Source organism: Arvicanthis niloticus, chromosome 3 (genome assembly GCF_011762505.2).
Source record: "Arvicanthis niloticus isolate mArvNil1 chromosome 3, mArvNil1.pat.X, whole genome shotgun sequence".
In the NCBI taxonomy this organism is placed as follows: Eukaryota; Metazoa; Chordata; class Mammalia; order Rodentia; family Muridae; genus Arvicanthis; species Arvicanthis niloticus.
In genome coordinates, this window is record NC_047660.1 from 83,088,227 (window position 1) to 83,099,841 (window position 11,615).

Here is an 11,615-nt window from a genome sequence, read left to right on the forward strand (position 1 = left end):
ATGCACATGTGTTTATACACATAAATAAACCTTAAAAATAAGAAGAAGCTGATAATAACTTCTTTCTTTGGTTTGTCTGGCACTGACACTAGTTTCTTTCCCCAGGCATTCCTCTGCTGTGAGCGGGGCTGGCCGGCTAGGCTGGCACACATTGCTGTGGGGACCATCTGCTTAGGAGTGACTCTTGGGACAGCATTCCTCACAGAGACCAAACTGATCCACTTTCTTAGGACTCAGTTGGGTAGATCCAGACTCAGTGACAAAATGACATGACTTTGATGATGCTTTGACACTTTTGGTTCCTGGACCCAGCTTGGAGCAATTCTTGGACATGCGTTGCTGTGTGGAAAGCCCTGCTGTGGAATCACAATCACCCTGGAGGTGAGACTGCAGAGGAGAGATCATCCAGTCCAAGGCAATGGAATGTCCTTTTAAGTGAAGACCAAAAGCCCTTTTTGTTAATGAATTAATTCCCTTGGAGTATGATTGACCTTTGAAGTTATGTCTTTAACTAAGGCTCTTAGATGTTAATGTTTAACCATTGTTTGGCCAAGAAAATGTAGCCATTGACCTGCCACAAGGATGGTTAGTTTCTTCTGTAAAAGAAGTAAGAAGCCCACGAAGTTACACACACACCAAACAAGAACCAAGTGTGGCCGAAGAATTGTGACTTTCAGCTAGGTAGTGGTGGCACATACCTTTAATCACAGCACTCAAGAGACAGGGGCAAGTAGATATCTAAGTTCCAGGACAGCTGGAGCTATCTCAAAAAACCAAATATAAAAACAGAAAAGTGTGGCTTTCCCGTGTCAGTCCTGTGGTTTTAGTTTTTAGAGAAGAAAAATGCTACTCAGCGAGAAACAATTCTGAAATAACTTTGTAGTCCTGGGGATTGAACCTGGGGCTTCATGCTAACCAGGCTCTCTACTACTGAGCTGTCTCCATATCCCCAGCCTAGACATGGATAAGTCAGGAGATGCAGATTTCATTTCCCACAAGTGCCAGGGGAGGATCTGCTATCATGGTCATGCTGTATCTCCCAGAGCAGCTCATGGCCCAGAATGAGTTACTCAGGATTTCGTGACTGTAGAGTGTATGAAAACTGCCACTTTCAAGGGTAGATCTAGCCACCCTTGAAAGAGGGGAACTCTGGAAGGTATGAGCTGCTTTGTCCCCTAAGGGGAGCTGCTTCTCAGCTTGCTTTAGTTTTCCCATGAAAGTTGCACAAATGATGATCACCATTACATAGGTATCCCTTTTTATCCTTAGACTAAAACAGGGCACATTGCATATGGCAAAAATCAGAGTCAAACCCTCTGAACTGACTTATTATTTCCAGTACTGGTCAGTACAACTGTTTTCTAGCCTAGAGCATGATTGGAATGCCCAGAGATGTAGACTTCCAGGCTACCTCAAAAGCCAGGTTTTCTATCCCTGCGTACTGCTCCTGCAGGGGAGATCATCAGGCCTTTCCTGGGTTGCAAAATAGATAATAGGTTTCTTTTTCCTCTTTAATTCCCTTTTTGATATGGTTGCCCTTTGGTGCTGTATGTACAAACTTTATCTTGATTGTCAATAGTTTTTAATCCTGTGGCACAATGTTTCCAAATCTTCCATATTTGCCTCTAGAGAGCCAACAAAGGTAACTAGTGGGCCAGATATGTTGGCACACATTCTTAATCCCAACACGCACACTTAGGAAGCAGAGGCAGGTGGAGAGTTCAGGTAGAGCCTGGTCTACATAGGGAGACTCTATCTCAAAATGAAAAACGTTTACTTTAAAAGCATTTACCTTTAGAAAGAAGTATGTGTGTATGACCTGTGTAAGTTGTATGAGTTGTGTCTGTGTTAGTGTGAGCACCCATGTGATGGAAGTCAGAGGACACCTCGTAGGACTTGGCTTTCTCCTTTCAAGTTGTCAGGCTTGTGTGGCAAGCTTTCTCCTTTATGAGCCCTATTGTCAGCCCCAAGAGCATCATTTAAAACCATACTGAGAGGCCCAGAGTCAAGAGTCAGCAGCACAGTAGGACTGGGCCAGTGACGTTGGCATGTGCTTTGTTCTTCTATGGTACTGGGGACTGTGCCAGTGCTCTGACACTGAGCTACACCTCCAGCCCTCTACAAGAGTTTTATTTTGAGACAAGATCTTGTTAAATTGCTTTGCTTGGCCTTAAACTTGTGACCTCCCAGCCTCCTGAGTAACTGGGATAGGGCATAGAGCCAGTGTTCAGGTTACCTGGGTATGTTTTTATCTACTCGGAGGCTTCTCCACATGTCTTCAGGGGCAGTATTTAAATGTAAGGTATCCTGGGCAACTAGAAGTCCTCTAACAGTATAGTTTCAATTGTGTTCTTGTAAGGCTGGGTCAAGCTAGCTTAGAAATGAGTAGTTCCTTGGAGTATGGAGAGCACACAAGAAGCAGCTCCCCTCTTGGTGTCTTTTGCTCTCCTGAGCATACAGGAGTGGGCCATCAGAGCTCCTGAGCCCCTTTCTCCACTGACTACCCATCTCTCCCCTAGAACTCTGTTACCGTGTGCCCACTTAATCCCAAACCTAGAACATGATCTTAGGCTGGCTGCCTTCCTCAGAGTCTCCTAGACCAGGAGGTTCCTGGATCTATGCTGTACCTTCAGAATCTGTTTGGCAGCAGAGCTCAAAGATGAGCTTTTCAACAAGCTCACTTGACTATGATGCTGCCAAGCTGAGTCCAAAGTGTCCTCCTTCATAGCAGGCCAGGACCAGCCATGCCCACACTCACAGTATCTGTTTTCTGCTCCTGGCACCGGCAGCCTGTGACTCTGAGTGTATGGGAACAGGACCACAAGATTCTTACTTCCAGGTAGAGGAGGCTGTGATGCTGACTGTAGACTCCTTTCTCTGCTCACCTTTTCTCATGCTGTCCACCAAATGCTACTATAACAGGGCCCATTTTATTAAAAGATGGCCAGCTGGACAACAGCTCAGGACTCCTTCCTATGCCCTGCCTTCTCAGCTGTTGACATTTTGGAGCAGGCCCTGCACAGTTTTCACTGTGCTCTCTGGGCTCTCTAAAGCCCAGGTTAGTATAGCTATGGCCTAATGAGTTGAAGAGACCACCTCATTCTGAGATTGGCAGCGGCTGGACTCACAGCTCCTCCTAGCTACACAATGGGATAGTTCTCATCTCTGGTGGGACCCAGACAGTGACAGCAGGGAGCAGGCTGGTGGGCAACTAAAGGAAAGAGGAGGGCCCAGAGCCAGGCACTGCTTCCCAGGAAGTGGCTGCATATTTCTCCATTGCTGAGACAATTATTTTGAGACCACTTTGTGCCTCCAGCCTGCCATCACATCTTCCATCTGTGCGGTCAAGCACAAACCTCTGAAGGAAAAATGGAGCTAGCCCCTTGTAAGGCAACTGCTATAGGTTATACATCACAAGTGAGTCTGTGAATGGGACACCCTGGCATCAGGCGAGGCCCAGCCCACCTGTTAGAAGGTAGAGGCTCTGTAGAGTAACATGGTTCATCTAAGGTTGCCTTCCAGCTCCTAGTGCTCCATGAGTCCTGTAACAGAAGAGCTTCCTTGCAAAGGAATCTTTTAGATCATCATTTGTTACATTCTGTCCTTTTCTGCAGTAAAAATTGCCCTCAAGTTATGAAGTTGTTGCTACTGTCACAATTGTGGAACAGCTCTGAGGTGAAAGGTTTCCCCAATGCAAGTGCTACAGTTCTGAAGGGAAATGTATCCTGGCAAGTAGGAGCCAAGGAATACCAGGAAGTCACTCTGCACAACAGACCTCACACAAGAGATTTCTTGGGAACATCACAAGAGGGTGGCTGCCTCTGCTCAACCAAGAAACAGCTGGAACCTGAGCAGAAGCCTGAACAGGTTTATATAGGTGCATTTTAAGGGGGAGGGGCTTTCCAGTGTGGCTTAGGGTTGGTAAGATTTTGTGGCCTGATCTTGGAGCAAGCTCAGAGATTGGTGGGATTTTGAGCTCAGGAATTGGTGGGATTCTGTGGCCCAATCATAGCCTTTTTCCTGTAGGGTGGACCTTGCTGCCTGCATCTTGATAGAAATGGCCATTAGAGTAGTCTGGGTGAAGGGCTTGGCCATCATGATTGGAAGGTCTTACAACAATGTCTCTCTGGCTTGGCAAATGCCTTAGGCAGAAGCCACCTGTCTTCCTGTGCTCAGTGGGGACAGAAGGTGAAAATTCCACAGCCTTGCCTTCTTTCCCACCAGCCTCATACTCTGAATCTGATCTGAGCCACTTTGTCACAGGCCTGGGCTTTGGAAGGGGGTTAGGTACTCCATCAATGCCCATCAGTGAACATTGACTAAGTAAGACATGACTGCTCTAGTCACGTTGGGAGGTGACAGCTGAAGACGTGTTTCTAGTTCCTATCTGGGAGATCCTGACACTTTCCAGCTTATGGAACTAGTAGTGCTTGGCTTTCTCCAGGCCTGCTGGGTGAGAGAAAGGGAAGTCTGGGGGAGACCAGACTTTACCCTGGCTCACACACTCCTCACGTTTATGAATCTTCTGTGAATGTCATGACATAGTAGACGTGATGGCCTGCGCCTCCAATTCCAGCACTCAGGAGGCTGTGATAGGAGGCCGGCCTAGGCTACAGAGACCCTGTCTCAGGAGAAAGCAGAGGAGGAAGAGGGTATCATGAACAGTGATAGAGTGAACACGGTTGCCAGAGGCCTCGCTCAGAAGGGCTTTTAGTTCTTGGGAGAGTTAGATATCAGCTCACAAAGGGAAGCTTGGCAATCCTAGAACTTCTGTCTTCATGGGTAAAGGTCTAGCCTCTCTAGCCTCAGAACACTGTCTGTCCTGCTCCTCCAGACAGAGTCTGCCTTGGGTTCCACAGGAGGAATCACAAAGACCCCAGAGAATAAGCCATTGTAGCCAGAAGACAAACCGCAGTGTTTTCCTCTATACCAGCTCTCAACTCCCCATCCCACCACTGAGGGACTGCTCAACTCTGACTCCCCTGGGCTTCTACGGTGGAGATTTGGACTAGAATAAAGATGTTGCTCACACGGTCTTCCTTGTTTCCCTAGCGTGTTGACATAATTCCAGAAAAAGACAGATTAGCATGGTACATCTTTATGTTCTCAAATTAGAGCTGAAGACTGCTCTCTTCCCCATGTGGCCTCTGATGTCCCTAAGAGGCATGTCTAATGATAAGAACATGTTCTGCAGGTGTGCAGATGTCAGACCGAGGGCGCAGCTGAAGGACAGAGCCGCTTACATTTGTTTCTTTTGTAACCGAGTGAAATCATGTGCTCTGGCTGCCGACAGGGCTCACGGGCACAGTGCCCAAGTCCATGCGTTATTCTTGCCTCTGCTTCCTTTTGGTGCTCCTTGCAACAGACCAAGTAATAGAAGGCCTGGCACTGGGTGGAAGGCCACCAGAGGGTGTCTTGTTATCTTATTTCTTCTATCTACATCATCAGTGGGGAAGTTATTAGCTTATGTTCATGTCTGTGTTTTCAAGCACCCATCTCTCTCCCCTCTCCCTCTCCTCCCTCTCCCTCTCCCTCTCCCTCTCCCTCTCCCTCTCCCTCTCCCTCTCCCTCTCCTCTCCCTCTCCCTCTCCCTCTCCCTCTCCCTCTCCCTCTCCCTCTCCCTCTCCCTCCTCTGTACATGTGTGTGTATGTTCACATTGTGAAACCAGGTGTGTGGCATATACTTATAATCCTAACACTTGGGAAGATGAGCAGGAAGTTTGTTTATAGCCTGGGCTACAGAGTGAGATACTGTCCCAGAACAACAACAACAAAACAAAAACAAAAAACAAAACTCCATTGTAGAAGCCCAGGGGAGTCAGAGTTGAGCAGTCCCTCAGTGGTGGGATGGGGAGTTGAGAGCTAGTGGGCCTGTGCACTCAAGACCAGAGCCTGGATACAGCCCCATTCAAGATCGACATGGTGCTCACCATGGAGTCTGAATATGTTGATGTGCTGTGTATTTTGATGATAAGTGATCTTATCTCTTGATATTGTGTATAGCATTATTATATGTGTCTATGGTATGTATATATGCACGTGTGTGTTCACATGTATATGGATGTGTTTGTGTAGGTGTGTGTATGTATATGTGGAGGCCAGTTGACCTGGGGCATCTTCCCTTAGTTGTCCTGTACTTTATTGATGCTTCTCACTGTACCTGGAGCTTGCAGATTCAATTCAGCTACTCTAGCTAGCCAGTTTGCCCTGGGGACTCCCCATCTTTGTTTTCCATATGCTGGGATTACTAGGAAACTAAGACTCAGAAGAGTAGAAAGATGGAGCAAAAGTGCAGATCTAACTAAGAGATACAGTTATGGTCATGGACTGCCTCTGACTAAAGGATGCTGCAGCCCCATGAATAGGACCCCTCACATGTAATGCCTACAACACAGAGAAGGGGCTTCTGACCCTCAGTGCAGAGGACAGAGGCAGGTTTTGTGTCCATCCTAAGGAACTCTTCCTGGGAATCCCTCTAAACCCATTTCCTCTCTCTTATCTCAGACTGAGAGCAGGCTAGACCTTAAGTTTGGCTTAACAGGGAGGTCCATGTTTTTCTAAAACTACCACATAGCTGTTTTGTGTTAAACATGCTAAAACATCCCACCTGACTGCCAGGCTGAGGCATCTTTAGGGCCACCTGTACCATGCTTGTTGCAGACAGGGCTTCTCTTTGTTACTGTGGTTTTATTTAGCAGGGCTAAGCTATGTGCTCATTGCCAACCTGGGTGATTCTTCTCTATACCCAGTCAAAGGAGGCTGAAGTTAATCATTGGGAACATATAAAGGTTCAGGCTAGAAGCCCTAGGTCCAAAATCCTAGTCATGCAGAAGTGCTAGTTCACACATAGGCAAGTCCCAGACTTGGTGAACCCAGTCCTTAAGGGCACATCCTAAACTGAGAGATATAAGGACCATCATTCAGTTACAAGGCCTGCTTAGCTTAGCTTAGCCACTGTGTACAGTACTGCCATGAATATGTTTCCACGGCTATATCTCAAGTGAGCTTTGCATTTATGTCTACCCCAGGAACATCGGGAGAGTGTACAGATGTATCATCCTTGCCTCAGACAGCAAGAGACAGGGGGCAGGTAGCAGAGGCATGGATGAGATGGAAGACACAGATCTTTTCATATGTCTGGAGACAACTCAACAGGATTTAATCTGTAACTCGAATTCAGTCGGCTAAGTAAGGAAGAAGTGTGTGGTTGCCATGGCAACACCAAATTGCCCAGGACCAGGTTGGTCTCTAAGGGGGGTGGGGTGTGCAGAGCCAAGCCTCTATCTCCTTGTTAGAGATTGTTGTGAAGAATAGAAAGCATTTTTCCCTCTACCTCAGCTCAGGGTGTCTGAGCTGTTGATGTAGAACAAATAAGTCAGGCTGGCTCTGTTCCTCACTCTGAGACAGAGGGCCCAGATTACCCAGGCATGCCACGTTCCAGAGGCAACCCTTTGTTCAGAGAATACTTGCTGTCCTTAACGACTAGATGTCTCAGGCTGTACCCTTCTCCTGAGGGCTAGCCCTGCCCCAGAGAGCTCATATTTGGAGCCTTTTGATTCTAGTGTTCAGCTTCTACCTGTTGCCTGGTATATGAGCACAGTGTGGCTCATCCCTAGAGTCTAGTCTGAACGATCAGAAAACCTACAGCCTCACCCAGAGCTCCAGAAGCTGAGGCCTCCATTTCCAAGCACATAGCCTGCTTGCCTGGCCCCTCTCTCTCCACCAAGCATGAAAGGGCCAGCTGGGAATTTCCTTGGTCTATGCCTGGGCCCAGGCCTAGATAGCAGTAGGGAGCTGAGGAGAGGGCTGTTCAAGTGGGAGAAGTAGTTAAAGCATCAGAAGCCTTCTCTGTCCCCAGCCTCACTCCTTATGTCTCTTCTGACCAAGCTGTGCTCTTAGGCCCTTAGAACAAGGGCCTACCAGGTGCTCAGCAAGCCTCTGAGGCCTCCCAGCCAGCCAAGTGTGGCATGTCCTCCTCTGTGGTTCCCAGGGGGTGCTCAGGAAGACACTGCAAGGGTACCTAAAACATGAATGGTTGACTTGGGTAATAAGGAATGTGAACAAAAAAAAAAAAAAAAAAAAAAAATGAGAGTCCAGATTTGGGGAGAGGAATCTGGTAGGCCAAGTTCAGGAAGCTGTAAATGTTAGGCTGAGAAGAGGGCATTTATCTGGCTCCTCCACACCCACTGTCCTGCAATGACTTCTGCCTTCTAGAAGGATCTCAGTGGTCCTTGGCAGATGTGGCCCCATTATTTCATCTTCTTCAGAGAGACAGATACCTGAGGGTTCATCCCCCAAAGCCTATCTCATGTGGCCCCTAAAAGGCACTGGCTCCATGAGACCCAGCAGACTGTGTTGCTTTTGCTGCGTGGTCTGTGAGCTATCCCACTTGTCCAATTAGTGCTAATTGGAATAGGGAAGTGTGTGCGTGAGACAGGTGCCGAGCTGGGGCTCTGACGGCCTTGTCAGAGCTTGGAGACATCGAGCTTCCCGGGACAGGCCGTTCCCTACAGGAACAGAGATCCCTTGGGCCATTAGTGTTGTTCAGGGACTCCCCCTGGCTTCCTGTGCGTGAGAGCCAGGGACAATGAGTCTTCTGCTCTCTAGAGGACTTAGGCTGCACTGAACATCTACAGCCCACCCTAGAGACCCCAGGGCAGGGCAGGCCCACTTTCCTTTCTAAGGAGTCTTCCTCACTTGACCAGGGCTGAGGCTCTTCTCTGTTTATGGGTTCTGAAGCTGAAGGTGGAGCGGCTCAGGGCCGTTGAGAAAGACACAGAGGGTCTAGGAGCTTCCTGGATGCTTCACTGACCCTCAGCCCCAGACTAGCCAGCAGCCTGATAAAGGCAAGGAAAGGTTTACTGTTCTGGTTGGTTCACACTTGCTCTTGAGGTCCAAGTCTCAGAGGCCCAGCGTCTCTTCCTAGATAACTAAGACCTCTACCTTGATTTCCCCCCTCCCACCTCCATCCCCGCTGTGTTTGTGGAGAGCCCATAGGCAAAGCATAGGCAAAGCATCTTTGTGTCAAGCCTCAGTCAGGTTCTCTAGGTACTTCCTGTCAGGTACATCAACCCCCCACCCCCACCCCCAACACTTCTCTAACCATCTCAGAAGTTTTTTGTTTTGTTTTGTTTGTTTTTTGAGGCCCAGGGTCCACATGGACTTGTGGCTAACATTATAACCTCTGCTGGACCCTGGTGCAACCTGTCTGTGATTGTCCTTGCTCATCTGCTCACAGTTTTCAGAGGAAACACATGGGAGAGTCCTGCCCCCTAGCATCTGCACTATCTGCACTACAGTCACTGTCATCAAAATGTGACCAGAGCCACACTGCCAAGGGCTGGGTATGGTGATACATGACTTCAGTCCCAGCATTCAAAAGGCAGAGGCAGGTGGATCTCTATGGATTAGAGGCCAACCTGTTCTATATAGGAAGTTCCAGGCTAGGCAAGGCTATATAGTGAGACCCTGTCTCAAAACAAACAAATGGAATGTAACACAAACAAGGTTTTAATCCTAGTACTCAGGAGACAGAGGCAAGGTGGATCTCTGTGAAGTTAAAGGCAGCCTGGTCTACAGTGAGGAACAGCCAGGGTTACATTGAATGACCATGTCTCCAAACAAACCACAAACAAATGAATAAATGAAAAAAAAAAAAAGTAACACAAGCCAGGCAGTGCACACATCTGTGCTCCAGCCAATGCACACATCTGTGTTCCAGCCAGTGCACACATCTGTGTTCCAGCTAGTGCACACATCTGTGTTCCCACTGTTGGAGAGGCATGGTGATTGCTTGGGCCAAGTATGAGGCCTGCCTAGATAGCATAACAACACCACAACCCAAACCCAAGCCGTGGTAGATCAGTGGTGGCAATGCCTATAATCTCAGTATTCCTAAGGTAGGAAGACCTCAAGTTCAAGGCCATCCCAGGCTACAAAAGAACTTTAAGGGCAAGTCTGGGCTTCATAGCAAGACTCAGTCTGAAGAGTAAAAAACCAATACAATGAAATTAAATCAAAATACTCCTTTTGCCTGTCTCCACAGGCTCAGAACTCAGAAGGGTTAGCAATTTGTTTTTTCCTCTATAAAGAGAGAATACCAGCAGTATAAAACAAGCCATTGTATTTTAAAGAATGAGTTTTGGTGGTTTGTGTGTCTAAAACGTATAACTCATTTAAGGCTGGCAAGATGGCTCGGCCAGAACATACTTGTGGGAAAACCCTGACTACCAGAATGCACATAAAGGTGGAAGGAGAACTGAACTGCATAACTTCCTCTGACCTCTACACGCACACTTCACGTGAGCTGTCTTCACCCCACCCACCCCATCAACAGACACACTATAATGAAATGAATTAAGAAATGCAAAAGGATATGTAACTTGTTTATTAAATATTACAAGAAAGAAGTTTCATTTATCTTCCTGAGGTCATGCCTGTGTCTGCAGAAGATCCCCCTGAATGTTGGGAGCCGATTCCTAGCAGAAAGTGGCTATCATCTTTGCAAACATCTCGGACGATATACCCTGACAAGAGACTTGTTTTTCAACAGCCCACAACAGCTGAGCACACTCAGATAAACATCTTGTTTTTCCCACATAACTTGTTTTGTTTAGTGCCCCCAGCTGCAAGTCACACATGGTAAAGTGTCTTCAGCTGCGTTCCCCTGCTTGTGCTCATAAATACCCAGGATTTCCTTTCAATAAACGAGACTAGAGACTTGACCACACACCCTGTCTTGTCTCCGTTCTTCGTGTCTCTTGCCCCTTCATCCCCACTCTCTCTCTCTTGCTAGACCCTGTTATCTGATCCCCTCTGACCAGAGCACTTAGCCCCAAAGCGTGGGGCAGTTCGGTCCTCAACACCTGAAGGCAGCAAAACCAGTGATGTCATGAGGCCCCTGACTTTCTATCTGTCTGCTCATTTTGCTATTCAGAATGAAATCCTTAAACCTCAGGTGGTGGCCTTTAATCCTAGCACTTGGGAGGCAGAGGCCAGCCTGGTCTACAGAGGGAGTTCCAGGATAGCCTGAGCTACACAGAGAAACTCTGTCTGGGGCAGGGGGTGTTATGGGGAGAGTTGGGGGGAGAGAAAACAACAACAAAACTGTTAAACCTCTGGCTAGCAAGATAATTAGCAATAAACACACTTGCCACCGAGCTTCATGGGCAACCTGAGTTGATCATAGGGTCCACATGGTAGAGGAGAAAACCAGCCCCTGTAGTTGACCTCTGACCTCCACACACACAAATGAATTAAATAAATAAATAAATAAATAACAAATTCTGTCAAGCATGACTCATGCCTGCAATCCCAGGACTCAGGAAGCTACGGTGAAAGGATTGTTGCAAATTCAGGGGTAGCCTGACCTACATAATGAATTCTAAGCTAGCTGGATTAGATAGAGACACTATCTAAAAAGGATGCCTTTACACTTCAACTTTCAGAACTTTCTTTCTTCTCACTGACCATGGTTAGGCAGGTGGCGAGGTTGAGGGTAACTGGCTTCCAATACCATATCTCAGAGCTAGAGTGTTTCCGGAAGAGTCTTATGGAACTCTTTCTTGCATGTCTTATGGAGTATGTTCTTTCTCCATAGACATGGCTCCAACCAT

At 47.5% G+C, this 11,615-nt stretch overlaps 1 protein-coding gene across 1 annotated transcript in view; it reads left to right on the top strand.

The window, feature by feature from the left end:
- The window catches only part of Rft1 (RFT1 glycolipid translocator homolog), a 46,931-nt gene extending 36,202 nt beyond the window's left edge, over positions 1 to 10,729 (top strand). Inside the window, exon 13 of the mRNA XM_034498287.2 lies at positions 106 to 10,729. Coding sequence (XP_034354178.1) covers positions 106 to 273 — 168 coding nt within the window. The 3' untranslated portion in view covers positions 274 to 10,729. The remainder of the gene's footprint in view (positions 1 to 105) is intronic.
- Positions 10,730 to 11,615: the final 886 nt, after the last annotated feature.